General features: G+C 36.7%; 1 protein-coding gene and 1 long non-coding RNA gene across 8 annotated transcripts; one reads left to right on the forward strand and one right to left on the reverse strand.

Moving 5' to 3' along the window:
* The first annotated feature begins 266 nt into the window (after positions 1–266).
* On the forward strand, positions 267–15,399 carry LOC149052537 (uncharacterized). 5 transcript variants are annotated; one of them, XM_089203636.1, is made up of 6 exons: positions 267–472; positions 1,546–1,602; positions 2,488–2,555; positions 3,132–3,188; positions 4,025–4,081; positions 9,097–15,399. In XM_089203636.1, exons 3-6 carry the CDS (start codon positions 2,543–2,545, stop codon positions 12,339–12,341), a joined length of 3,372 nt encoding a protein of 1,123 aa, XP_089059762.1. In that variant the 5' UTR covers positions 267–472; positions 1,546–1,602; positions 2,488–2,542; the 3' UTR covers positions 12,342–15,399. The 5 variants fall into 5 exon arrangements, with proteins under 5 accessions (XP_089059762.1, XP_089059768.1, XP_089059764.1 ...); XM_089203642.1 differs by lacking the exon at positions 4,025–4,081; XM_089203638.1 differs by lacking the exons at positions 267–472; positions 1,546–1,602 and having other exon boundaries at positions 1,837–2,555.
* Positions 15,400–16,509: 1,110 nt separating this feature from the next.
* On the reverse strand, positions 16,510–24,861 carry LOC149052538 (uncharacterized). 3 transcript variants are annotated; one of them, XR_016186272.1, is made up of 5 exons: positions 24,149–24,696; positions 22,942–24,118; positions 22,641–22,734; positions 19,059–21,999; positions 16,510–18,826 (listed from the first exon to the last, which is right to left on the reverse strand). It is a non-coding gene; the product is annotated as an uncharacterized LOC149052538 (long non-coding RNA). The 3 variants fall into 3 exon arrangements; XR_016186271.1 differs by having other exon boundaries at positions 19,059–21,339; positions 21,699–22,734; XR_016186269.1 differs by lacking the exons at positions 22,942–24,118; positions 24,149–24,696 and adding an exon at positions 24,703–24,861 and having other exon boundaries at positions 19,059–22,734.
* Between the last annotated feature and the right edge of the window lie 2,931 nt (positions 24,862–27,792).

The raw sequence follows: 27,792 nt of genomic DNA on the forward strand, positions 1-27,792 counted from the left end.
TTAACTCGCCCCGGTCCTTTGCTTATCTCTATTCTTACTTTGGGAAAATTTATCGGTTTAACTTATCTTCGGACAATCATGAAAATGACAACGATCTAACCAAGATAAACGCAAATCAAATTTACTCACTAAATAAATATAGGGATCAGAGGAATGTAAACGTAAATTAAGGCAAAGACCTCAACAAGTGGTCGCGTGACAGTAAGGAAATTTAAATTCCGTTGTCAAGTCATGTGATTATTTGAATTAAGCGAACGTCACGATTACATATTTAAATTCTAGGAATCAAAGGAAGCGATCAATCGAAGGTCATTCGTCTTCCGCCTCTTCTCGATTGTAAAAGTGCTCCACAGTTACCTACAAACCATTTAGTTTTATGCCTTAGTCGAGAGAAAAAAAACTTTAGCTGTGGGTGAATTTTCCTAAGAACTTCGAGTAACGGATTGGTTGAATCCTTACCTCTGCGTTCCAGGTAAGACTAAGTGCAGTAGTATAGAAGATATTTTGATGACGGTCGTTGTTTGCTGGTACCTCCAATTGCAGAGATGTCCTGAACAGCCTGCTTCAGTATAACTATCATCTTGTATACAGTCGTTTGTAATTCTAATAAATACCAAAAGCGAAGCAAGATTAAGTGAGTCGAGTCTGACGATAACGTAAGGGTTCAGGATGTTCGATAAACTTCGAGCGCGAAGTCGTTACCTTTCGTTTTATCAGAAATCTCTATGATAAACTTCTGAGCGCATGAACTATTGTCAAAATCTTTGGAAAGAGACGTACTTGTGAAAAGATCGGCTCGGTAGCTCGCTATGCTGGCATGTAAACCATTTTCAGAACAAACTAAGCGTGTCATGAACTCAAGGAGGCGAGGTGTTGTTATGTTGATCAAGCGGTTGCAATACTTCCGTAGGTTGCTTGTCTTCGCAAATCTATCGCTTTTGTCTCTCTTGCCGGCTGTTAAGCATGTTTAACGCATGTAATGAGTGTGTTTCACGTTGTGTAGGCGTTCATAATTTGATTTGACCGTTTATACACTCACATCGACTCGTATTAAAGAGTTTACAAATTGACTCGGTTTTAAAAATATTTCGCCATGTTTTCTGTAAGAGCTTTAGGTAAGTGGCACCAATAGATATAATCAAAGGACGGGGGGGGAAACTCCTAAATGAGAGTAATCGAGAGGGCATCCCTCTTTCTTTCTCTGGAATATTTATTGTGTTAAATCCACGTCATGACTTTCATTTTCATTTTCACCTAATGAGGGGAAATTCCCTCTGCCTCTGGTCGCTTTCAGCTGGGAATTTTCCCTTTTTATATTTACGGCTATTCAAATTGAGCTGCAGCTAAATTCTTTAATTTGAACTTAAGATTGTCATGTAAAGCATGAAATCACGGAATAAAGCTTATTAGAGATTAAGGTGTGCAAAGAAACCTCCGATTTTTTCTTTTGTATTGTGGCTTGTTCAACTGATAAATTTGGAAAATAAACTGATCGCTGAAGCGCTCGGCGAAGACAAATAATATTTTATTTGTGTTCTTTTTCAGTTAAGGAGGTTCCTCAAAGCAAGAGAGGTCACTATTGTGAACAAGACAGCTCTTCAGGTTTGGAAACACTAAATATGAACATAAGCTCTTCTCTGCAATGAAATCTTTCATGCTTAGAGTAGAGCTACGCTGATTTGCAAATTAACTGTAAATACTGGGAATGACATTAGATTTTGTTTAAAATTAAAATTAGTACAACAACATGAAGATGGAGAGACAAGAAGCTTGTTTATGTTTAAAATATTGCATGGCTTTGAAAGCCATTAACTAGAGCCTAACCGGAAAAAACTGCGAGCTAGTCTGCTGTCATGCATCACTGGACATTAATAGATTTTGTCCCATTCACAACAAAGCATAAGCATGTTTGAAAGCTGTTTTTTCAAACATTTCTTCATACAGGAGCTGCTCTTACCAATGTTTGTCGACTTCAAATGTAGTACATATTGAATCCTACGTAAAATTCAGTTTTTTGGTTATCTCTTTCTTATTTACATTCGATTAAGCCCGGTTTAGAGGAAGTTTATTTTAACGAAGTTTATTTCGCTACGCAAACTTTCTCTGTTACCACTAGAACACAGAAAGTTATTGAAAGACTTGGTATTTATTTCTAATGATAATCGGAGTGAGTGAAGTCCTATACGCCACTTCCGAGGTTCAATGATCTGGTGCCGAAATTACGGCACAAGGACGATGCTAAGGGCAAAGTCGCTCTCATCGTTACTTCTTACCTTCGTTTGGTCCTTCGGGAAAAAAATTCGATGAGAAACACCAGAGCGCTAAAACTGTTGTCAAAACCTTTGGAAAGAGACGTACTCGTGAAAAATTCGGCTCGGGAGTTCGCTATGCTTGCATGTGAACAATTTTCATAACAAACTAAGCGTGTCGTGAACTCAAGGAAGCAAGGTGTGTTGTGTTGATCAAGCGGTTGTAATATTTCCGTAGGTTGCTTGTCTTCATAAATCTTCCGCTTTTATTTCTCTCTCATCCGCTGTTAATCATGTCTAACGCAGGTAAGTGTGTTTCACATCGTGTAGACGTTTATAATTTGATGAGACCGTTTATACAGTCACATCGACTCGCATTAAAGAGTTTACAAATTAACTCGGTTTTTTATTTCGCCATGTTTTCTGTAATAGCTTTAAGTAAGTGGCACCAATAGATATAATCAAAGGACGCTGGGTGAAGCTTCCGAATCACTGTAGTCGAGAGGGCATCCCTCTTTCTTTCTCTTGAATATTGTCTGTGTTAAATTCAAGTCATGAATTTCATTTTCATTTTCACCCAATGAAGGGAAATTCCCTCTGCCCTCCGTCGCTTTCAGCTGTGAATTTTCCCTTTTTATACTTACGCCTATTCAAATTGAGCCGCAGCTAAATTCTTTAATTTGAACTTAAGATTGTCATGTGAGGGGTAAATTATCAGGGAATGAAGCTTATTATAGATTAAGGTGTGCAAAGAAAGCCCCGATGTTTTCATTTGTATCTTGGCTTGTTTAACTTGAACTTCAATTGATAAATTTGGAAAACGAACTGATCGCTGAAACGCTCGGCGAAGACAAATAATATTTTATTTGCGTTCTTTTTCAGCTAAGGAGGTTCCTCAAGGCAAGAGAGATCACGATCGTGAACAAGACAGCTCTCCAGGTTTGGAAACACTTAATATGAACATAAGCTCTTTTCTGCAATGAAATCTTTCACGCTTAGAGTAGAGCTACACTAATTTGCAACTGTAAATACTGATAATGACATTCGATTTTGTTTAAAGACGTTTTATAATTTGATTAGATCGTTCAATGAGCTCTTCAGGTTTGAAAACACTAAATATGAACATAAGCTCTTTTCTGCAATGAAATCTTTCATGCTTAGAGTAGAGCTACACTGATTTGCAACTGTAAATACTGATAATGACATTAGATTTTGTTTAAAGACGTTTATAATTTGATTAGACCGTTTATACAGTCACATCGACTCGTATTAAAGAGTTTACAAATTAACTCGGTTTTTTATTTCGCCATATTTTCTGTAAGAGCTTTAGGTAAGTGGCACCAATAGATACAATCAAAGGTCGCTGGGTGAGGCTTCCAAATCACTGCAATCGAGAGGGTATCCCTCTTTCTCTCTCTGCAATATTGATTGTGTTAAATCCAAGTCATGACTTTCATTTTCATTTTCACTTATCGAAGGGAAATTCCCTCTGCCCTCGGTCGCTATCAGCTGGGAATTTTCCCTTTTTATACTTACGTCTATTTAAATTGAGCTGCAGCTAAATTTTTTCATTATATCATTAAATTGTTGTATAAGGCATAAATTATCGCGGAATAAAGCTTATTAGAGATTAAGGTGTGCAAAAAAATCTCAGGTTTTTTCATTTGTATTGTGGCTTGTTTAACTTGAACTTCAACTGATTAATTCGGAAAATGAATTGATCGTTGAAGCGCTCGGGGAAGACACATAATATTTCCCTTTACGTTCTTTTTCAGCTATGGAGGTTCCTCAACGCAAGAGAGATCGCGATCGTGAACAAGACGGCTCTTCAGGTTTGAATGAATATGAACATTAGCACTTTTCCACAAGCAAATTTCTCATGCCTAGAGTAGAGCTACATATTTGCAAGTTAACTGTAAATATCGATCATAACCTTAAATTTTGTTCGAAAGTAAAATTAGTACAACGACATGAAGATGGAGAAACAAGAAGCTTATTGATGCTGCAAATATTTCATGGCTTTCAGAGCTTTTAGTTGGATAAAAACGGGAAAAAAAACTGCGGGCTAGTCTGCCATCTTTAGGTGGATACTTTCATCTCATTTTGCTTAAAGTGAAGTATCATTAGCATGAAACAGGTTCATACCCCATTCATAACAAAGCTGTAAAATGTTTCAAAGCTGTTTTGTCAAACACAGTTTAAAAATTTTTTCCGCATAGGAGCTGTTCAAACCAATATTTGTGGACTTCAAATTGAACGCTATGAAAAATTCACTATTTCAGTTCTCTATTTCTGATTTACATTCGGTTAAGCCCGGTTTAAAGGAAATCTGTCTAAAACGAGATTTATTTCGCTAGGCAAACTTTAACTGTAACCATTTGAGCATAGAAAGGTATAGGAAAACTTGGTACTTATTTATAATGGTTATGAGACTGAGTAAAGTCCATTAGGCCACTTCCCAGTTCTCGCGGTTCAAAGATCTGGTACTGAAGTTACGGAGCGAGGACGAGGCTAAGTGCAAATTCGCTCTCATTGCTTTAAGGTTTGTCCTTCGGGAAAAAATTCATACGCGTGCTAATTTCTCTTAAATCCTAACAAACTTTACATCGGAGGAAAGCTTAATAACTGCAGTTTATGATAAAAAATAATATATAGATTTAGCCAAGCCTAACAGCGCAGCTCTTTTTAGTTCATTTTCCAGCCCTTCACTATAATAGAGACTGTACTAAAACTCTTCCCTACTGGCTGTCGAAGCGTTTCTCCAAGGGTATTTAAAGACCAATCCGGGCAGTGGAGGGGGGGGGGGGGGAGGGGGAAGAATTGACGGGGGCTGAAGCCGAGGGACGATGTCCTCAACACGCATGTTAATCAGCGGTATTTTTAAGCAGCTGAGTACCCTCGTCAGTGTTCCTGATGGTTTGAGCAAATTTTCTAGATGAGAAATGTTTTTCTCTTCAGATGTAGTGTGATGATGTGAGCATCAGTTGAAATAATACTAAGGTCGATCAATTTGCGAGCTATAGCTCCCAACATGCCTCACGCGCCTGTAACAGACGAAGCTCAAGGACCTCAAAAAGCAACTGTGGAGTATGTCGCGTTTTTCTTAACGACAAGAGGAAGGGCGGCGAGAATTTCTTGCAGTTTTCAGTTTTTGATCAAATTTCTGATGGTTTTTCAGTTTCTAATAGACTACAATGCCCCCCTTTGTTAGTTAATATTTCTCTTTTTATGTATATATTTCATTTCACGTGCTTCTTTTCCTTTAATTTATTCAATATCATTTCGCACGCGCAAGAGAAAAGACGAAAAATGGGGCGAGGAGTAAGAAGGAATCAGGAGTAAAGAAAAATAGAAATACGAGAGCCTTATTATTAGAATTGAAATTCCCCATAAATTAAGCGTTTATGTGACTCTTTAAATAAGCTCTTGTCATTCTCTGTAATCGCTATGTCAGTACTTGCTTCAAATTCAGTGTTTTTTGGCGGCGATGCATGCAGCACGTAGGTGGTAACGCGTGGGCCCGAAATGGACTTGTAGTTTCCCATCCTTCTTGAACGATTTGTAGTCATTAGTAGACGCAATAACATCATTTGGCGGATCAAGAATTTCGCCCAGGACTCGTTGGTGCAAAAGGTGCAAACCCGAGCTTTTCTCAAATTTTTTTTATCTCTCACTTCAATTCGCAGAACACTTTTTTTAATCACGGTTAAAACGACAATGACAACAAATAACACTGAATAATATAGCAGGTAACCTTCGTGTTGTTTCAATTTGATAAACTTCAACATGAAGCAAGTTTAATTTATTGATGAATTAATTCACGATAAAATTAACAGCACCTGTTCTTAGAGTTTTCATACATGGTTCAAGAAATGTATCAAAGAATAGCCCTCACGTTGCTTAAAGCCACGCTCAGTTACAAAAGGTAACTGAGCCCTAAAATCCTAGATCGCTTGCTGACGATCGTGTTTCCTTTCGGGAATCCAGAATAAATGTAACGGTAAATTTTCACAAATTCACCGAATAAAATAAAGAAAGGAACCTGGTGATCCTGGAAATGAGTTCTGAAATCATTCCAAACAGCATTATCTCGTTTATAAGTGCACAATTAAAGCAAATCGTAGGCGTTTTGATCACGACGGGAAAACCAGCGAAATGACGTCCTGAACTTGATGGGGAGAACGGCAACGCTAACACCGAAGGTCGAAATAGATTCAGATTATCCGCGCGCTTTCCTGTTCTTAAATAACGTTCCCGTCCTCTTGCTAAACCACTCTAATAAAGGAAAAGTAGCACGTGAGATGATATCAAAAAAAAAATAATAATAATAATAAGTGACTGATGACAGATACGTACCGCTCGCTTGCCTTCGTCCATGGTGGCACTACGCAACACTACTCTCTCTACACAGCCGTGAAAGTAACTACATGGGGTTTCGGGGGAAAAAAAACCTAGTGGGGTCTCCGCTCCATTGTGTCAGCCGACTTTATTGCGCTTGTCACGCAAAATTTCGAATTTCAATTAATATGATCCGATCTATGATCCGTAATCCGATCCGTGATCCGTGATCTGATTCGTGATCCGATCCGGTTCGATCCAGGTTTTGTTGACGCCGAAGAAAAATGGGTGCTCAGTCTTATTCACAAGGAATCAATCAACAAAACTTTGTCGGGCTATTTCGATATTCTGATTGGTTGTCTAGATAACGACATGTAAAGTTCATAATCTCTAAAAATATGCAAGGCATGTTGCGTAAATGATCGCCACAGATGGCAAAAGAATGGGCAAAGTTCCCCAAAGGAAAGAGAAAACCCGCTTTAAAATGGAAAAACCGGAAAATGTGCTGAGAACCAAGATAACGAGTCGCTAGAGAGCTTTCACAAATACAATTCGGGGCGATTGTTAATGTTTTTGTATCAAGGTCAGTTACTCGCATGAGTAGTAGGAAACCTCGATTTGAACTTTATGTATGGCAAATTTTGTTTTGACGGAACTCCTGTGTTCAAAATGTGGAAGCCAGCGTGGAGCTTCGTTAGTACGAGTCGCTTTCACCGAAGACTTTTTTCTTTTCTTGACAGAATGGTACTCTTTCTTTCTTCATAAGGCCTGCTTTTCTGCTTCTTTTCTTGTTTTTTTTTTTTTACTCAGAAATTTTTCCTGTTTTTGATATTTCCATGAGCAAAGATTTTTCCATAAGCAAAGAGCTTCCACTCGTGATTTTTTCCAGTGCGCGATATAAAGAAAATATGCAAATAACATGAGAAAAGAACCTCGAGATGAGCGGTTGCCGTGAAAATTCCCCCAGGGGAGTCGCTCAGGTACGAGATTATGACACCTTCCTGATTCATTAACCTCGGGTGCTTTTGGAGGATTTTAAAACTTTTTTCTATTCTCGGAAACGTTGGGTAAAATTTTTGAAGTCAGTTAAGTCAAATAAACGAAAAATCGACTTTTTGGGCCTCTGAAGGTTAATTAAGTGCCGTAGTGATGAAGATGAAAGAAATTTATCGAAATTCAGCGTGGGAGAGTGAAAAATTATTTGTGGGAGAGAGGTATTCAGCTAAGTGATGGCGGCACAGGAAAAAAAGCAGAACTGTTTGAATTAAACAAGAAAGCTGCAGCAATGAAATAGATCCAGCTGGCATCTTCTGCCAAAGACCGCAAAAACTGTTAGAGGAGACATTACAAACAAGTGAAGGCAAATTTTCAGTATCAAAAGTTTTGATTGCTCGGACGCACCACTTTTCTAACATTCGAGAGCTCTCCTTCAGCCTCCGCATGCAGCCTTGCCTCAGTTGTTGTGATGTTATCATTTAACTGTTGTTTTATTTCTTGCTGATTCGTATAGTTTGCGAAACGGAACGAAATTGAAAGCTGTAATTTGTGAAATGAACTTAAAATCTGTAATTTGCGAAAAGGAAATCTGAAATTTCCGAGATAGAATTCTTTAGTTTGCGAAATGCAAATATGTTATTTGAAAAACAAGAGGTGCTGGAGACTTATGGCCACCAGCCGTACGAATCAGTCAAAACTTTTTAAAATATTCTTTTTACTATGGGTCTATCCTCACTTGAAACAAATTGCCAACGAACACGAAAAGTATGAATTCATTTCACACATTTAAACGAGTGCTTTTAGTCTTTTATAATTTGAATGCTCTTTTCTATAATCCTCCAAACAGCGGAGTTTATTTAGTTCATATAAATGAGAATGGGAGGGTTATACAGTATAAACTTATTTCTATTGAAAATTCTCATCTTTTTATAAAAACTAAATTAATTTATTTAATTTTTTTTATGTATATCCGTTTGCAACGAATTAGATAAAGTAAAGTTTAACTGAAAATGTTTTGCTCATGTGAATGGGGTATAAGATGTATGAACCTATTCTTAATTAAGTTCGTGCAGTATTATTCCGAGGACGCCTGGGAAAATGAATAGATCCTTGGGTTAGGCCTCCAAGATGACCTGACCACCTTCTGTTTCTTACTGCCTTCATCATTTAAACTTATTTATGGCCCTTGGGTCTACTGAGACCTACGTTAGGATATGCTTGTTTAGGTTATGGTGCTCTGTGGAATGTAGGAGGGGGTGGGGGGACAAAACATTTCGTAGAATGATCATTAAACTGTGAAGGGCGATTTAAATATAATTTTTTCACTTATATACAAAAAAAATGCTTTACATTTGATGGTACGGATATTTTGAATAGGATTCAAAGTGGAAAATTGAATGCAAACGAGAATCTTTATTTCGAATGAATAATGGAACTTTTCGTGCGTTTGTGGTCACTATATTAATTCTATTTTCTTTTGACGAAAACTATTCTTTCTTTTTTTCATCTTCAGGGAGGGTAGGCAACGATTTGCAAAGTAGGAAAAAGTTAAAACCGAATGACAAAGTTGGAAAGGGAGAAACTAATAGAAACCTTGGCATCGCCAATCAGAGCTTTGGCAATTTTCATATGAAAATCAAAAACTACGAGAGTCGTCTAAAAGTTGCAAAAAGAAAGGGGGATAAAGCTGGAGAAGGACAGGCTTATGGAAATCTTGGCAATGCCTATTATAGCATAAGCAATTTTCATAAGGCAATTGAGTACTATGAGCGTGACCTACAAATTGATAAAGAAGTGGGGGATAAAGCTGGAGAAGGATGGGCTTATGGAAATCTTGGCAACGCTTATTACAACTTAGGCGATTTTCATAAGGCAATCAAGTATCATGAGAGTGACCTACAAATTGCAGAAGAAGTGGGGTATAAAGCTGGAGAAGGACGGGCTTATGGAAATCTTGGTGTTGTCTATGATAGCTTAGGCGATTTTCAAAAGGCAATCAAGTACCATCAGCGTCACCTACAAATTGCAAAAGAAGAGGGGGATAAACCTGGAGAAGGAAGGGCTTATGGAAATCTTGGCAATGCATATCAGAGCTTAGGCGATTTTCATAAGGCAATTGAGTACCATGAGAGTGACCTACACATTGCAAAGGAAGTGGGGGATAAAGCTGGAGAAGGAGGGGCTTATGGAAATCTTGGCAATGCCTATTACAGCTTAGGCGATTTCCATACGGCAATCAAATACCAAAAGCTACACCTACAAATTGCAAAGGAAGTGGGGGATAAAGCTGGAGAAGGAGGGGCTTATGGAAATCTTGGCAGTGCCTATCAGAGCTTGGGTTATTTTCAAAAGGCAATTGAGTGCCATGCGCTACATCTACAAATTGCAAAAGAAGTGGGGCGTAAAGTTGAAGAAGGATGGGCTTACGGAAATCTTGGAAATGCCTATCAGAACTTAAGCGGTTATCATAAGGCAATCAAGTACCATGAGCGTCACCTAAAAATTGCAAAAGAAGTAGGGGATAAAGCTGGAGAAGGACGGGCTTATGGAAATCTTGGCAATGCTTGTCAGACCTTAGGCAATTTTCATAAAGCAATCGAGTACTATGAGAGTGACCTGCAAATTGCAAAAGAAGTGGGGAATAAAGCTGGAGAAGGAAAGACTTACGGAAATCTTGGCAATGCATATCAGAGCTTGGGCGATTTTCATAAGGCAATCGAGTACCATAAGAGTGACTTACAAATTGCAAAGGAAGTGGGGGATAAAGCTGGAGAAGGACGGGCTTATGGAAATCTTGGCAATGCCTATCACAGCTTAGGCGATTTCCATACGGCAATCGAGTACCATAAGAGTGACTTACAAATTGCAAAGGAAGTGGGGGATAAAGCTGGAGAAGGACGGGCTTATGGAAATCTTGGCAATGCCTATCATAGCCTAGGCGAATTTCATCCGGTAATCGAGTACCATAAGAGTGACTTACAAATTGCAAAGGAATTGGGGGATAAAGCTGGAGAAGGACGGGCTTATGGAAACCTTGGCAATGCCTGTTATAGCTTAGGCGATTTTCATAAAGCAATCAAATACCATGAATGTCGCCTACAAATTGCAAAGGAAGTGGGGGATAAAGCTGGAGAAGGACGGGCTTATGGAGATCTTGGCAATGCCTATCATGGCTTAGGCGATTTTCATAAGGCAATCGAGTACTATAAGCTACACCTACAAATTGCAAAAGAAGCGGGGGATAATGCTGGAGAAGGATGGGCTTATGGAAATCTTGGTATTGCGTATTTTATATTGAGTGATATGTCTAAAGATCGAGAATTTTTTTTGAGGGCCCTTTTTTGCTGTAATTCCAGTTTGTCAAAGTTGAATAAAATAAGGGCTAATCTCCAGCTAAAAGACGGGTGGAAAATTACCTACCGCAATACGTATAATAATGTATACACAACTTTGTGGCGACTCCATTTAAGCCAAGGTGAAGTTAATGATGCCTTGCACATTGCTGAGGATGGACGGGCACAGGCTCTAAAAGATCTCATGGAAGAAAATTATGGGTGTCACAGGGTATACTCTCTGTCTCATTCCTCAGGAAAGTCAACTGGCTCCTCTTTTAGGTCCATTCCTTCTACAACAGTTTTCACAGCTCTCAATAAACAAGATATCATTTTCTGGGTTATAGAGAAAGATAAAGAGGTCACCTTGAGGAGAAAAGAGGTAGGAGAAGACGCAAGAAATTTTCTTTCGACTTTACACCGTACCGCCTTGGACGAAATCGGTGTAAGTGCTGGCGTCAAAATCGAAAATCGCTCGCTTCATGAGTCGTGTGAGGTGGGGTGTACGACAGGAAGGGCCCCTGTCGGTGTTTCTTGGCCTGTTTTACCGAAGGAGAGCTTAAGGAGCTTTTTTGACCTGGTTATTGCACCTATTGCTGACATGGTTCATGGAAATAATCTCATTCTCGTTCCGGAAGGTCCATTATGTTTGGTACCCTATTCAGCACTGATGAACCCAAAGCATGAGTATCTGTGTGAGTCTCTAAGAATCAGATTGATTCCGTCCCTGACTACTTTGAAATTAGTTACTGATTGTCCAGCTGACTTCCATAATAAGACAGGTGCACTTCTCGTGGGAGATCCGTACCTAGAGGAAGTTCTCTATAAAGGGAGAAAGTTGTGTGAGCTGCCATATGCAAAGAAAGAAGTAGAAATGATTGGGAGAGTACTAGGAACAGTTCCTCTCATTGGAGAAAAGGCGACAAAAGGAGAGGTCTTAAAGCGACTATCCACGGTTGCCTTGGTGCACATCGCCGCTCATGGTGGAATGGAAACAGGAGAAATCATCCTGGCCCCAAACCCTGCTCGGAAATCCCACCGTCCTGTGGAGAAAGACTTTTTGTTGACGATGGCAGATGTGTTGGAAGCTAAGTTGCGGGCAAGGTTGGTTGTGTTGAGTTGTTGTTGTAGTGCTCGTGGAGAAATAAAGGCTGAGGGGGTAGTTGGCATTGCTCGAGCATTTTTAGGTGCTGGAGCTCGTTCCGTTTTAGTGTCCCTCTGGGGGATTAATGACGAGGCTACTTTCCAGTTCATGAAACATTTCTATAAAGAACTAGTGAAAGGAAGGAGGGTCAGTGAAGCTCTTAACCAAGCCAGGAAATGTATGAGAGAGTCTGGAGAGTTCAGGGAAGTAAAGTACTGGGCACCATTTGTTCTCATTGGGGATGATGTCACTTTGGAGTTAAATGGAACTAATTCAGTTTAGTTGCCGCTCAATGTAAATATAACTTGTTTCGATATTTTCCTTTAATGTTCCTAAAAATCTTAAAGTGCCTCTTGACGTCAAGTTTTGCGCACTCCATTCATTTGCATTTTCGGCCGCAATATGGCTTTCTCACGAACCCTACAAAATTTCAATCCATTTCGAGCAACAGAAATCATATGTACGAGATTTCGCGGCCGCCATTATTTGGCTTTCCTCCAGAACTAAATCCGCGATATCATAGGAGTTGGCGTTGGCGAACGCAGAAAACTCGTCTGACTAACTTTAATAAGGTGATAACTGGGATTTGTACTGTATTCTTTACATCATGCTTCCGTCAAGAAGATAACACAACGCAGTTTGTTAGAAACTTTAGACATTGTGGATGGAAATTATTGACTTTCTTAGCTACTGTTTATGCTGCACGAAAAGCATTTAAGCCAACCAAAAGAATTTAATTAAACAAGAAAAAAGTAAAGAGGACAGTCAGAGTTTTTAAACAAACTGTATCATGATTTCCTTTATTTGTTAAAGTACATGAAGTTTTCAATGGTGATGTTCTTTTTCTACGCATAGATGGTTGCTGCTCGAAGAAGATGAATGCAAACTAGAATCGTAGTTGGCCGTCAACTAAGATTTACATTGGAATGGATCTTGTTATGACAAACCCTTTCAATGGGATGGACGGTACTGTTTTTTATTTCAAACAGCATGAAATAAATCAAAATTTAGGAGTTTAGAAATAATCTGGCTCTCTTTGCGTAGCGAAAGATAAATGTTAGTAAGCGGAAACTTTTTTTATCCGCCCACTGTGTACCAAATCGTAACAAACCATAGTCACTGGTTTGATTTTATACGTTGTAACTTATCAAATTTGTAAATCGACTTGATAGCGCACATATACACGATTTAAATGAATAAATATATTGGTATTGAATTGAAGAATAAGTAAGACACGAGTTTTGAGTTTCAAAAATATGGACACTACACAGGCAGCGGAGCAGGGGGGCAGGGGGCCCCCTCACCAAGTAATCTTTTTTAGAGCCCTTTAGTTGCGGTAATAGACTTGATGGAACTTCATTTACCAATTTGGGTTTTTAATTATACTCAAGTCTCTGTAGGAAGCATGCGTAGTCTTGAGGTGTCCCATTTTCAGTAAGGAGATCTGTGAAACCACTGTAGGCCTTGAGTGTGGTTAGTTTCAGTGTCCTGTCCGATACAGAAAGAGAACAGTCCTAGATCGGGGCAGGGAAATATTAGTTAGCATTTTTCAGTCAGAAATAATAAGTAACTTTGAAAGATTCTCCTTCCGCGCAGATGTTGCAGCTCAGCGGATTCGAAAGCAAGTATGGGGAGCCAAACTTTGCTTAGTGTTAAAGAATAAGATCACGGGATCTGTTGAACTAATTTGAGTTAGCATATCATAATTTAATTGCATTGATATTTTGTTTTTGAAGTTGTTTAAGTTTACTTAGAATATTCTTGTATACCGTTTTAATCGGCAGGTGTTGTATAAGGTGACTATTTATATCAAACAAGTAGTTGAATGATTAATCATGTTTATTTTAGAGCGCAAATGTATAAGTATTGTACCACACGAAGTGCCTTGAATTCAAGATTGGCTTTTAGGCATATACGCGTGGAATAACTTATTTAGTTGCAGTAATTTGGGGATCAGTTTCTTGTATGGTTTTAGCGCAAACGGAAATTACCTTCTTCGAATTCATATATATGCTAAAACTGATTTGTTTTTATAGTATAATCTTCTATTCTTGGAGGTGCTTTCAACTGATAGCTGAGTCATTATTTTTCGGTCTTCACCGTGTTGACCTAATACTAATCTTTCACAAGCTATTTCTTCCTAGAATTTTTAGAATCACTGATTTAGCGCCATGACCTGATGTTTTTTTTTCCACTAGCGCTGAAGCCATGCTAAACCAATGTTCTACAGCTAATAATATTTGTGGCTATTTTTCACGGCTTGGAAAGTGTTATTCCACCAGTGTGACTGAATTACGAACTAGTTTCCAGTTAACTTATGGAAAGTAGGCACTACCATCGGTAGGCCCTTCTCCAAATACGAATTGATTACTCTTGTTACATTTACATTTAGACCTTTGACTCCCATGAGTGACCAGGACAAAATTTCTCCTTACAATATCAATACAACATCAAGCAGACAAGTAATGAGTTTAAAGAAAAATATCAATGAGGGGATTGTTAATTGATCCAATACCAAATTTTCCAAAGTAACATCATAAGAATTGATTGACTGAGAGTAAGGAGAATTTCTGATGAGATCTTGGGAGCGAAAGGGTTAAACTGTGTTTCTGGGAACGAATTCATGTAACAGTTAATTAAATTTCGTTAAAGTTGTATCTAGCAATTTTTATATGGCTCACGTTGGATTATTTTGGCCAGGAAACCCGCGTAGGACAACAAAACTTTAACATAAAAAATGTTATGACCATGTGCATCTGAACTTAGGTCCGTATGCTGATCATCTCTTTGCACAAGCGCAGTTTGGTTACGACCTACTATGCAAGGCATTACGTAAGCATAAATTAAGAACAGTTGATAGTTTGATGACCTACTGTCAGTCTCTTGTCAGTTCTAGCCCGGTCACTATAAAAGTACGTGAGCAACAACCTCATAGGCTGTGGAACAGTTACCAGCTGAACAGTTAAGTTGTCAAGTTAAGCCTAACACGTTGTACCACAATCCAAGCCATTAAACAAGTGTGAATTTACAGTTGCAGTTCATTTTGTTTGGTAGTTCAGCTAGTCCCCAACCAAAAGGTTTCTTAACAGTTGGCAATATATGTTTCCCATAATTACCTTCAGTGCTGAGAAACGTTGAATAATTAAGAACTATTCATGTCGGTGTGGGTGGCTAGTGCTGGATATTTAGTGAGCTGAGGTGAATAGCTATCTCAGTATATGTTAAAATAATGAGATAATATAGCACAAAAAGATGAATGCGTGCCCTGATTGGCTACTGAAACGCCGATTATCTTTTGCTATCCACCTCCGAGCAACTCACGCTGGATTTGCCCCTGAACATTTCGTGATCGTTGCCATTTCGGTGAATAGTTCTAGGTGTTTAGGTTTAATTCCCTGAAGTGCTCTTGATTTGACAAAGGAAACAAAAAATCAAAATGACCAAAAAGTGTTTTCAAGAAAAACCACACCTACAATTATTTTTCTGAGCATTGCTCGTAACGATCGTACCCCTGAAAAATTGCCCCATTTGAAAGTTATGTTAAACCTAGAATGAAAGACTAATATCAAAGGCGCGTGAGGTTTGATTTGCTAATTTACTTAATAGAGCATACTACGTAATACTACCGATTTGCAAAGGTTTTTTATCCTTCGGTAAAATAGCGATCACGTGTATTTGCTTTAAATGAATTCTTCAGGACGAATTCATCTTCAGATTCTTTTTTTAATGTTTGTCTTGTTTAGTTTTTTCTCCGGCATGCTACAACTTATGAATACATTAAGTGTAGAATGGGGTGTTTGGCGCACGAACAAACAAGGAAAAAAAAACAAAATTCAAGTGATCAGAAAAAAATCGATGGGCAGGTCAAAATGTCTGCAATGACAGCTTATCAAATAATCACAGTGTGATAAAAGTGCAATGAAAGTGCCACCAGAGATCAGCTGCATGTCAGCTGTTAGAGCACACTACGGTGGTGGGATCTCCTGTTATTAAAATGGATACTTAGAATGTAGCCTGAAAAGAGAAGTCTAGACTCAACAACCAACTATTTTTTGTGAAGTTTTATATGAAATAATTCATATTTGTACTGCGGTTGTAGATGGAAGTGAAATGTGATCATCGCAGTAAATTTTCCAATTTAAGCAATTGGAAAGAAGAAAATTTACTGCGATGATCACATTTCACTTTCATCTACAACCGCAGTACAAATATGAATTATTTCATATAAAACTTCACATCATTTCACTGCACGGGAAGATATGAACTCAATAAATTGACCTCGCTCCCAATGTGTGGCTTCATAGCTCAGTTGGTAGAGCATCGCACCGGTATCGCGGAGGTCACGGGTTCGAATCCCGTTGAAGCCCTGATTTTTTTTCAGGCTTCTTCTTTCCAATTGCTTAAATTGGAAAATTTACTGCGATGATCACATTTCACTTTCAACTATTTTCTATTTTTCTGCCAGCCCTTTATGAAGTAGTGGTGTGAATATAAAGCAGTAAATGTGTTTGCCGCTGCCCTTTGGGATTACAGAGAGTAACATTAAAACTGTTCAAGAATTGTCTTCTGCTGAGTTGAAAATTTGGCAATGGGCATCCTTTTGCTCTTAGTTTGATTTACTGAAAATGAAAATACACAATAAAAAATTTAAAGAAATAAATTCGAAACAATATTGGGACTGTGATGCTCTCTAAACTTGAAGTGTACATTTGTTTGTTTCTATTTTTCATTTGTAATTTTCAAACCAAAATCAAGACCAAAGTTGAGTCACCAAACCCTAGTGATATTAGATTATTTAAGGCTCAATCAAAACTATAAACAGTGCTGTCCATGACAAGTAAAAACTCACCATGTTCAAATTTGTTCCAGCTTGTCTCCTCTAACAGCCAACTACATTATATCATGGTGCTGCCTTGTCACTCCTAGGATCAGAGAGTTGACTGATCACTCAACTGACAACCCTGCAGTTTATTCTTTAGTAGCACTGAGAATATGCTTAAGATTGTTCTGATGCTCAAGCAAAGATCATTGCCAAGTTGCTTCTTTTTTAAAACTACACTAAACTACTTGCCAGTATTGAAAAGCTTAAAGAAAGCAAGAATTCTTTGTTTCTATTGACTGGAATAACCCCTGACATTCTGAAGAATGAACCACTGGTGCACTTGAGTTTGGAGGATTCTTTTTTCTTAAAAGAGATGTGGACAAGTAGAATTAAAGAAAAGCGAAGGGGTGGAAGAAGTGGAATGGTAAGGTAAATTGTAAACTGACATTTCAATAACCTTGGCTAACATTTGTTTTAAATGTCATTTTCCACAGAATTCAGAAAAACTTAAATTTGTAATGCTCATGAAGAAAGGAATCAACTTTAAGAACAATATGGGGCCCAAGAAATATTTTTCAATCAGTAACAAATAGAGATTATTCCATGGAAAGTGTGCACAAATGAGTTTGATTTCATCAACAAATAAAATAAGTAAATGGGTGAGTGCAGTGAGCTGATGAGTTTTCTTCATCAATGCAACAAGTGGATAAAACTGTTCAAGCACTCTCCATGGTATGATGTTTTCATTTCAAACAAACTAAGTTTGTTTCTTACTGTCCAACAGAGATCGGGAGCTAACAACTGTGAAAATATATCGTTCGTTCAGTTAGAGCCACAAATGATACTTCTAAACAGTGTAAATCCCTATTTGTATTCAAGTAAATTCCATTTCTCGAAAATTCTAAAATAGAGGGTTAAGATCATTTCTTAAATATTGAATACAGAGGGAGAAGAAAGGTAATACTTGGATTATTTTTGACTGTTGAAAAAGAAATTGAAATTAAATATAGATAAAATAAAAATCCCTTGAAGGTCCATTGTAGCTGTTTCCAATACATACACACACAACACATATGAGAAGACTATTTTATTTCAATTCCAACAAAAGCTGCAGTATGCAGGCATTGTAGGAAAGATAAAGATCTATGATATTACAAACAGGGATTTTAGGGTAATAAGGTTATAAATATAAAAAGTATAGTTGTCAGTTGAGTATCATCTCCTTGTAAGGGCCTTCAGTTATCACAATTTTTAATTGTTTTTTTCTTTTAATTTTCTCTCAAAGAAATAACAAATGTTTGAACTGCAGAGGGAGAGGCCACTCCTACAAGGAGTATGCCTCTCCCCTCTCCCTGAGGGCCATGCCCACAATATCGCCTTAAATTTTTTTTTAAAATATCAAAATTAAATCAACTGTCTCTTGTTCATTTTAACTGTCATCGCAGCAGATGAATTCCCCTATAACTGCAAATCATAACTTCTAACCAACCTGAGGGCCATACAAGAGAATATTTTACTGAGGCCCTTACAAAAACAACTGACGGCCAATATTCCTCAGTAGAACTTGAGCAAGCAAAGTTAGCAAGTGATTCATTATATTGCACTTGGACTGAACTTTTTAATTTTAAGTTTGGTACCTTTCAAAACAAAAATACATGGGTTATGATCGTTTCAGTGGAAACGGTCTGCATGGAAAAGTACTGAACAAGTAAGAACCAAACCAGTGCTGGTATTTACCTCAAAACTACCTTGCCATATAGTAATGCGAATTGAAGTTAATTTTCCTATCTGTGGTGGACATTCCACCACATGGGCTGATTTATGCTTCGGTGCCACTGACTTGTAAAGTAGCGTTTGTATTACGTTGTACTGCCCAACAGCACCCCTCAAACCAGCTATCTCAGTTTCCACAATAACTTTATTCCTTACTGAATTGTTGGAAGCCCTAGAGAGCGAAAACATGGAACGATTACTAAAAGACAGTTCCAAGAATTAACATACAAATCAGTATCAAAGGAAAATCATTTAAAAAAGGTATTTTGACATCGTCGTTCACAGTCTTTATCAATACGCGTCAGTAACAAAAAAAGGAAGAGAGGCTAACTGACCAGAGCAACGAAAGGAATAATTTTCATACGACTCCTCACTTACCAAGCTGCGAATTACTTTGTACTTACCTCTTCCGAATGAGTTAAAGTCAGTCGTAAAGACTTGCAAGAAAAACCTCACCCTACGAAAGGCTAGCTCAAGATCTCAAAGACAAAATAGAACTTCCACGGTTATTGAAAGGAGAGAAACAAACTTCTGCGTTTCACAAAAAGATTTGATGAGGAGATGAACTAATGGCTTTACGATTGCAGGGGCATTCTGGGAAAGCTAAACGCAAGCTCTGATTGGAGCAATAAAGAGGTGTGACGAAGGTGTGTCCATAACCATGGTTACGAAATTGAACTTTCCAATATGGCAGAATACTGCTGAAGGGAAAATAGTTACTCGTGTATTTGCTTCGCCTGCAACTGATAGATAAACATATAATGCGGATATACTGTAACAGCATCACATGGATAAACATTTTTATCTGCGAAACGTAATTTACTGGCACTATTACGGTAAGTAAATAAAATATTCACAATTCTTTACCAAGTAATAACTCGTCTAAACCAGGTTACAAAACGGGTGAGACCTACTTTTCTTCCTAGTTTCTTAAAGTAAAGGAATATTGACATGTGTTGTTTCAGCAATTATTGAAGTCATCCTATGGCAGCCAGGCTGTGAATGGTGTATACATGTATCTTAATACACAGTGCAAGAATGTAAACCAAGGACAAGGATCTCGAGTTACTCAAGATTATTGGTACATGCGACAGTTGAGCAAACGAAATTTTTCCAGTTGCAGTCAAAATCAATATTAGCTGAGACAACACAATTCAAACTTTTTTGAGGTTAAACAAAAGAACCATAAAGTAAATAGGTCATGAATGAGAGTTAACAAGAGAAGTAGATCGGTTCTAAAACCCTTCATATCCAAAAACTTGCTAATATAATATCCGGACTACAGACTACATTATAACAACAATAATTGACAGACTGCTACTGCAGGACTTACTTTATGCGCTGCCTGATATGAAAACCAAAGCAACACCCAGTGGTAAAAATTGGGAATGTATTTCCCAACCAAAGGCAATGGCACAAACTCTGGGGGTTTGAGGTGTAAATTACTGAGTAAAATTGTGATCAATACATTTTGAAAGATGGAGTAAAATACATTACAACCACTGATCCTTGTGAAAAACCTTTGCGACAACCGCACAATGATTAGGGCTCCAATTCATATATGTTATCACTAACTGTAACCAGTAAATATTAATAGACTTTGTCAAGACCTAATTTGCTAACTTCCAATTTTTACAATATTGTTGTCTCAAAGTAACACTGATGAGGAGATCTCAAGTATTTCATACTAGTAGATAATTTAACACTATATTCGTATCCGATATATTGGTCTACTAATTCCTAAGTAACGGATAATGATATTACCATTTTTTAATGTAAGGAAGGAAGTGTAGGAACACTTGAAAGTATATATGAATTTTTTTTCAGCAAATCTCATCACAGATATTGCAGTAATCACATGCACTAAGTTATTATTAAAGCAGACTTTCTGTGCTCATATAAAGTGACAGATGATTAAAAACTATATAGAATCAATTTTGTTAAATTTAAGAAATTTACAAAGTTTCAGTGCAAAATACAGATTTCATTACAATCTATCATTATCTTAAATTGGTTCAAACATCATGTAAGATAAAAGTGATGAGTTGTATGTCAGCCAAACTTTTGAAACATGATTTTCCCTTCAAACAGGTATCACTAGAATTTGGAAATATAAAATGATAATAGGCATGCCTATATTTATTCATAAAAAACTACCCATTTACTGGTACACTAAGACAATTACAATTAATCAAGAGTCTTACCAATTTTTCCCTAACATACAATTGAATGTAAGCTCATCAATTAACACTAATCTGTTACCTAAAGGAAGAATTTGGATTCAGCGAGATAACCAAATGGAATTAATCATGAAAGGACAATACTGTATGAAAAAGAATCTTTGAAGTATTGTTATCAGTGTAAATACAAAATGTATTAAACATAACAATTGCATAATTTTCTCTTATTATTTTTTTCTTTGACTCAAATACATTTTCATGCACATATTGAATGTTTCTGGACACTGCTTCAACTAGCAGGTAGTTTGAGTATGACTATGGATAATATCAATCCTTCATTTTTGTTTTCCTTCTTGTTGACCTAGGTGGTCAGAATCCATTGTTGCATCTTTTAGTAAGTTTGTACATTTGAGCATGTACCTGCTAGTATTTCCAACACCATGCTTCATTTTTGGTAAATCATTGTCTTTGGCTGAAGGATGTAATTCACAGATGGAAGCAGATTCTGTGATATGACAGAATTTTTGAAAAATGTTGATTTAAACCAGATTGAGCTGCTATAAAATTGCAACATCCAATCCATCCAAGTCTGCTTTATAACATTGAGTCAACACCAAGCCTAAAGTCACTCACGTAGTCTCATCCTAAATCATCATTTTATCATCTCAGGAACATATCTAGAATTGGGAAGTATCTCACTAAAGAAACAGCAGCAGTTGCTGTTCACGCATTTGTCACATTGAAACTAGACTTTTGTAATGCACTATTATATGGCTTGCTTAAGTATCAGTTACAAAGATTGCAATTGGTACAGAACATGGTGGCTAGAGTTGTGTCAAATGAGTAAGTTTCAGCATATCACACCTGTTTTGCAGGAGCTTCACTGGCAACCAATCCAATACCGTGTCATTTTCAAGATTCTGTTTCTAGTGAATAAATCACTGAATGGGGCATTACGTTTTCAAAAATTGCTGACTGCCAGTCCCAAACTGGATAAAAATTCTTACCTCAACACCAGAAGAGAAGCACTGAAAGGCATAACTTGGTTGAATCTTAGCATTTCCCTCTTGAGTGATGTGATCTTTTTCTTTCCATGCGATAAAGTTCAATGTCCCAAATGACTCTAACCAAGTTAATTTTAATTTGTTTGTGGCTATTGATGTTCCTGTTGTTTTCATTGATTTGTAATTGAAATAAGAAACTGTGAGAGAAATATACTAAGGAAACAGTCATCTCACAGTAAAAATCTACATTTCCAATCATATTTGTATGTTCTTGCAACATCCATGACAATAAAGTTAAATTTAATTTTAGACTATGTAACTGAACTCCACAATCATGAGAGAAATACCCAAGAGAAAACTTACCTTACACAAAGTTATTAGTCTTTTAGTTAATACTGTGGAATTTGAATGGAATTATGGATCACAGTAACAGTTGCTACTATACAACTCAGGTGGCATATCTTAGATCTGTTTATCTCCTAAATAACTTATAATTACATTAATTTAACAAGTGGTTAAAAAGAATTAAGTTACCACATTCTTTTCTGTATAGTGATGGTATTATTTGGGCTTTCAATAATCAATGTTCCTTTTTGTACAAGTTATTAAGACTGCTAATTAAAATGTACGTCTTTCAAAAAATACCATCAGTGAAAGAACCCACTTTCGGCATCTATTTGAAGCATTGTTAAAATCAATAATACATATGCATCTTTTATGGATGTCATTATCTTAGGAAATCACAAAGCTACAGATAACTGATTGTGTTTTGCATCAAATCAATATTTTACTTCAACCATACCATTTCGACACTTTCCTGAGCTAATTTACACAAAGTTATGAGCATGATGCTCACAAGCAGATATACTAGTCCTTTGGCATATTTTAGCACCAATCTGGAAACAAAGAGACAAGAATCACTATCAGTTCATACAACATTAATATTTTATACACAGCATTTTGCATCAAAGAAATTTGTAATATCTAAATGACAAGATCTTTGCACTCTGAAGTTGCGTAATTAATTTTGTAAACACAAAACAAACAGAGCATTAATTACATATATATCACATATGTGTACAATGCATTCTAATACTACCCACTGAAACTGAGTGAAGCAGATATGTGAGGTAGTGTGCCATTACACATTCAGTACCTCCAAAAATGTACTTTCAGATCATTTCAATATACAAACTTCACATCAAAACTGTTGCTTGCACTAGAATTTTTTTAAAGAAAATGTGTCAGTGACATCTACATATAATTATGTAAGTCTAAACAATCAAACTGTTGTATTAAAGGCATCATCAACTAGATAAAAAGCAGTTAATAAAATGTATGTGGTCACTTATAGGTTGCTTTCCTGACTGCTTTCTGTACCAATTGTCCTAACTGGCTTTGCTTGAATTCACGTCAGACTCTAAAGTATTGCTGAGTGTGGCACATTAAAACAAATAAAAGACCCCTTGAAGGTTGATTACAATGGTTTCCAATACATACACATATACAAAGACCATTTAATTTCCAATTACATCAAAAGTTGCAGAATGCAATCATTGTAGAAAAGATAAAAATCTATGATAATACAAATGGAGATCTTAAGTATTAGGGTTAATTAGTTAGATCTTGTGAGTATAGTTGTCAGTTGGTTAACATCCTGTAAGAGCATTGTCTTATCACAACTTTTCATTAATTTTTTTTCTTTTCTTTTCTCTCAAAGAAATAAAAAAAATGTTTCAACAGCAGAGAGGCCAAACAGGAGGAAGAGAGGGGCATGGTGGCATTGGCCTGGGCAGTGGATGTGGTGGCCATGCCCACCACGTCACCTTAAATTGTTATTAAAAATATTAAAATAAAATCAACTTTCTCTCAATCATGTTGTAAATGTCATTGCAGCAGATGAATTCAGCTATAACCACAAATAATAACTTCTTCCCAAGCCTGAGGGCCATACTGGAGAACATTTTCCTGAATTCTTACAAAAACAACTGATGGCCAATATTCCTCAGTAGAACTCAAGCAAGCAAAGTTAGCAAGTGATTCATTGTATTGCACTTGAAGTAAACTTTTTAATTTTAAAGTTGGTGCCTTTCAAAACAAAATTACACGGGTTATGATCATTTCAGTGGAAATGGTGTACATGGAAAAGTACCAAACAAGTAAGAACCAAATCAGTGCTGGTATTTACCTCTAAATTACCTTGCCATATAGTAATGCAAATTAAAGTTGATTTTCCTAACTGTTAAAAAATGGTATAGCTCCTAGTAGTGAGGATATAACCTATCATATATATATATATATATATATAACCTATCACCAAACCCAGCATTGTGCAGAATTGTGGGAGTCTTAGAGTAAACAATTGATAACCAATTCAGTCACTTATTCTAAATCTTTCACCTGGAAGGCCTAGCTTGGATAAATCTCGATAGAATTGAAAGCCATCAACCATCATACACATGTCAAGGGAGAATGCCTATGGACATTCCACCACACAGGCTGATTTATGCATCGGTGCCACTGACTTGTGGGGCAGCGTCTGTAGTACATTGTACTGCCTAACTGCACACCTCAAAACGGCTATCTCTCAGTTTCCTCAATAACTTTGTTCCTCATTGAATTGTTGGAGGCCATAGATCGCGAAAACATGGAAGGATTACTAAACGACAGTTCCAGGAACTAACATATAAATTGGTATCAAGGGCAAATCATTTAAATAGCAATTTTTGTCATCGTCATTAACAGTATTTATCAATACGCGTCAGTCACAAAAAAAAAAAGAGAGGCTAACTGACCAGAGCAACGAAAGGAATAATTTTCACACGATTCCTCGCTGACCAAGCGGCGAACTTCTTTGTTCTTACCTCTTCTGAATGAGTTAAAGTCGGTTGTAAAGACTTGCAAGAAAAACTCCACTCTACGAAAGGCTAGCTCAAGATTACGAATACAAAATAGAACTCTTACGGCTACTGGAAGGAGAAAAACGGGGCATCTGTGTTTCACTTGGAATTATGAAGTAGAGATGAACTAATTCATAATTGCAGGGGCATTCTGGGAAAGCTACACGCAAGCTCTGATTGGGGCAATAAAGAGGTGTGACAGAGGTGTGTCCATAACCATGGTTACGACAGTGAAATTTCCATTATGGCAGAATACTGCAGGAGGGAAAATAGTTACTCGTGTATTTGCTTCGCCTGCCACTGATGGATAAACATATAATGCGGATATATTGCGAGAGCATCACATGGATAAACATTTTTATCTCCGAAACGTAATTTATTTGCACCACTACTGTAAGTTAATAAAATATTCACAATTCTTTACCAAGTATTAACTCATCCAAGCTAGGTTCCAAATTCCCTTAAGTAAAGGAATATTGACATGTGTTGTTTCAAGAAATATTGAAGCCTTCCTATGGCAGCCAAGTTGCAAATAGTGTATATATGTATCCTAATTCATAGTGCAAAAAATTAAAAACTAGGGCAAGGATCTGGAGTTAGTTAAGATTATCGATACATGCGACAGTTGAGCAAACGAAATTTTTCCAGTTGCAGTCAATATCAATATCTGCTGAAACAACACAAATCAAACTTTTTTGAGGTTAAACAAAAGAACTATAAAGTAGAACATCAATCAAAAGTTACAGTTTATAGGTCATGAGTGAGAGCTAATGAAAGTAGTACATCGGTTCTAAAAACCCTTCATTTCTAGTGACAGCCAATAACTTACTAAAATAATATGCGGTTGCTGTTGCATATGTAATCAGACTACATTGTAATAAAAATTGTTAACAGACTGCTAATGCAGAACTTACTTTATGTGCTGCCTGATATAAAACCCAAGAAACACCCCGTGGTAAAAATCGGGAATGTATTTCCCAACCAAATACAATGGCACAAACTCTAGGGGTTTGAGGTGAAATTACCAGGAAAAATTGTAATCAATGCATTTTGAGAGATTGAGTATTGAACTAAATACAGTACAACCATTGATCCTTGTGAAAAATCTTTCCAATAACTGCACAATAATTAGGGCTGTAATACATCTATGTTACCACTTATTGTAACCAGTAATATTAATAGACTTTGTATAGACATATTTTGCTAACTTTCATTTTAACAATATTGTTGTCTGAAAGTAACACTGATAAGAAGATCTCAAGTATTTCATACCACTTGATAATATAATAACATTTATATATCATATATTACACTACTAATGCCTGAGTAACAGATAATGATATAACCATTTTTAAATGGGAGAAGGATTGAGGAGGGGGGAAGTAATTGTAGGAAAGCCTGAAAGTATCTATGGATTGTTTTTTTTTAGCACATTTCATTATGGATATTGCAGTAATCACATGCATTAAGTTATTACTAAAGCTGACTTTCTGTGCTCATATAAAGTGACAGATGATGAAAAACTATATGGAATCAATGTTGTTAAATTTAGGAAATTTACAAAGTTTCAGTGCAAAATACAGATTTCATTACAGTCCATCAAAATCTTAAATTACTTTAAACATCAAGTAAGATGAAAGCTGTGAGTTGTATGTTTTTTTCTTTTGAAACATAATTTTCCTGTCAAACAGGTATCATTAGGATTTGGAAATATAAAATGATAATAGGCATGCCTATATTTATTCATGAATAACTACCCTTTACAAAAACACTTAATACTACACTAAAACAATTAAAATTAAATTCGCAACTTCCCAAAAAATGACAAAAGACAACAAACTTTTTTCTTTTGTTTTGTCAACAGCATTTGCACTAGTGAGTAGTTCTGTATCTCATGTGAAAGAGGATGAAATAAGTTTTGCGGAAAAAAATATTTTTCCTTCAAAAATCCATGTATTTTAAATCATGCTAAGAAAATGGCATACAGTTTGCATGAATTATCATGCAACTTTTGACTTTAAAACAGCATTGGCCTGAATAGAATGGATTTACAAGGAAACAATTCAAGATGAAATATTCCCTATCTTATGGTAAAGACATCCAGAGAATCTCGATGAAAAAGAACACACACAGAATTAATTAGCTTATTTTTTCCAAACAGTAACCCAAATCCATAAAAATTTACCCAGATTATTGAAGAATTTTTCCTCACCAAGTATTTACACAAGGGAAGTAAGCTATATCTTACTTGAAACAGCAGTAAATAAGCTTTCCTGAAATGCATGTTTCCTCTTCAAGGAAAAAAACCACCTCAATGAATGCTTTCAAATTAGCATACCATATCATCAAAATTTGAACTTTGAATTAAGTGATACCCAAATGATATAAAGTAATGGGGCAAAAATGAACTAAAAAGGTTCCTTTTTAAATGGGCAACATCTCCATAAAAACTGGTTGGAAAATAACAAATCTGCAATGTGTTACAAAAATCTGTTGAACACTGATTGAAGTTAATAAAATGGAAATTTTTTTTTCTCTCATGTTGTTTTAGTGGTGTGATAAATCTGCAAAGTGTTACAAAAATCTGTTGAACACTGATTGAAGTTAATAAAATGGAATTTTTTTTTCTCTCATGTAGTTTGAGTGGTGTGTATTTACCTTCAAGAAAATGCTGGTATAATAAAAATGGTGTGGGGCACCCTCATCTCACCCTTGCCAACCCTAGGCAGGCCCCACAGCTAAATAATAAAAGGCATTCATCACAACATTTAAAGCATAAGCAATGACAAAACAAAATTTTTTTTACCCCTATTTTCTCCGATCTTGTTTTCCTATGTACATGTAAAACACAACATACACACATGGAGGGTTTCAGAGCAAACAGGAAATCAAGGTTCAAGGATTGGGAAGGTGATACTCTGCACTATGAAATACTGCAAAGCAGTTTCTCTGTTTAGCAACATGCATATACTTTCCCTCACACTGCGGCGCACTGCAGTAGGTTTGTACCTTTACCTCACCCCTACCTTCCCTGTAGCAGACCACACAGTTTCT

The sequence above is a fragment of the Pocillopora damicornis genome, chromosome 1, assembly GCF_964200805.1.
Source record: "Pocillopora damicornis chromosome 1, jaPocDami1.2, whole genome shotgun sequence".
NCBI classification, from domain to species: Eukaryota; Metazoa; Cnidaria; class Anthozoa; order Scleractinia; family Pocilloporidae; genus Pocillopora; species Pocillopora damicornis.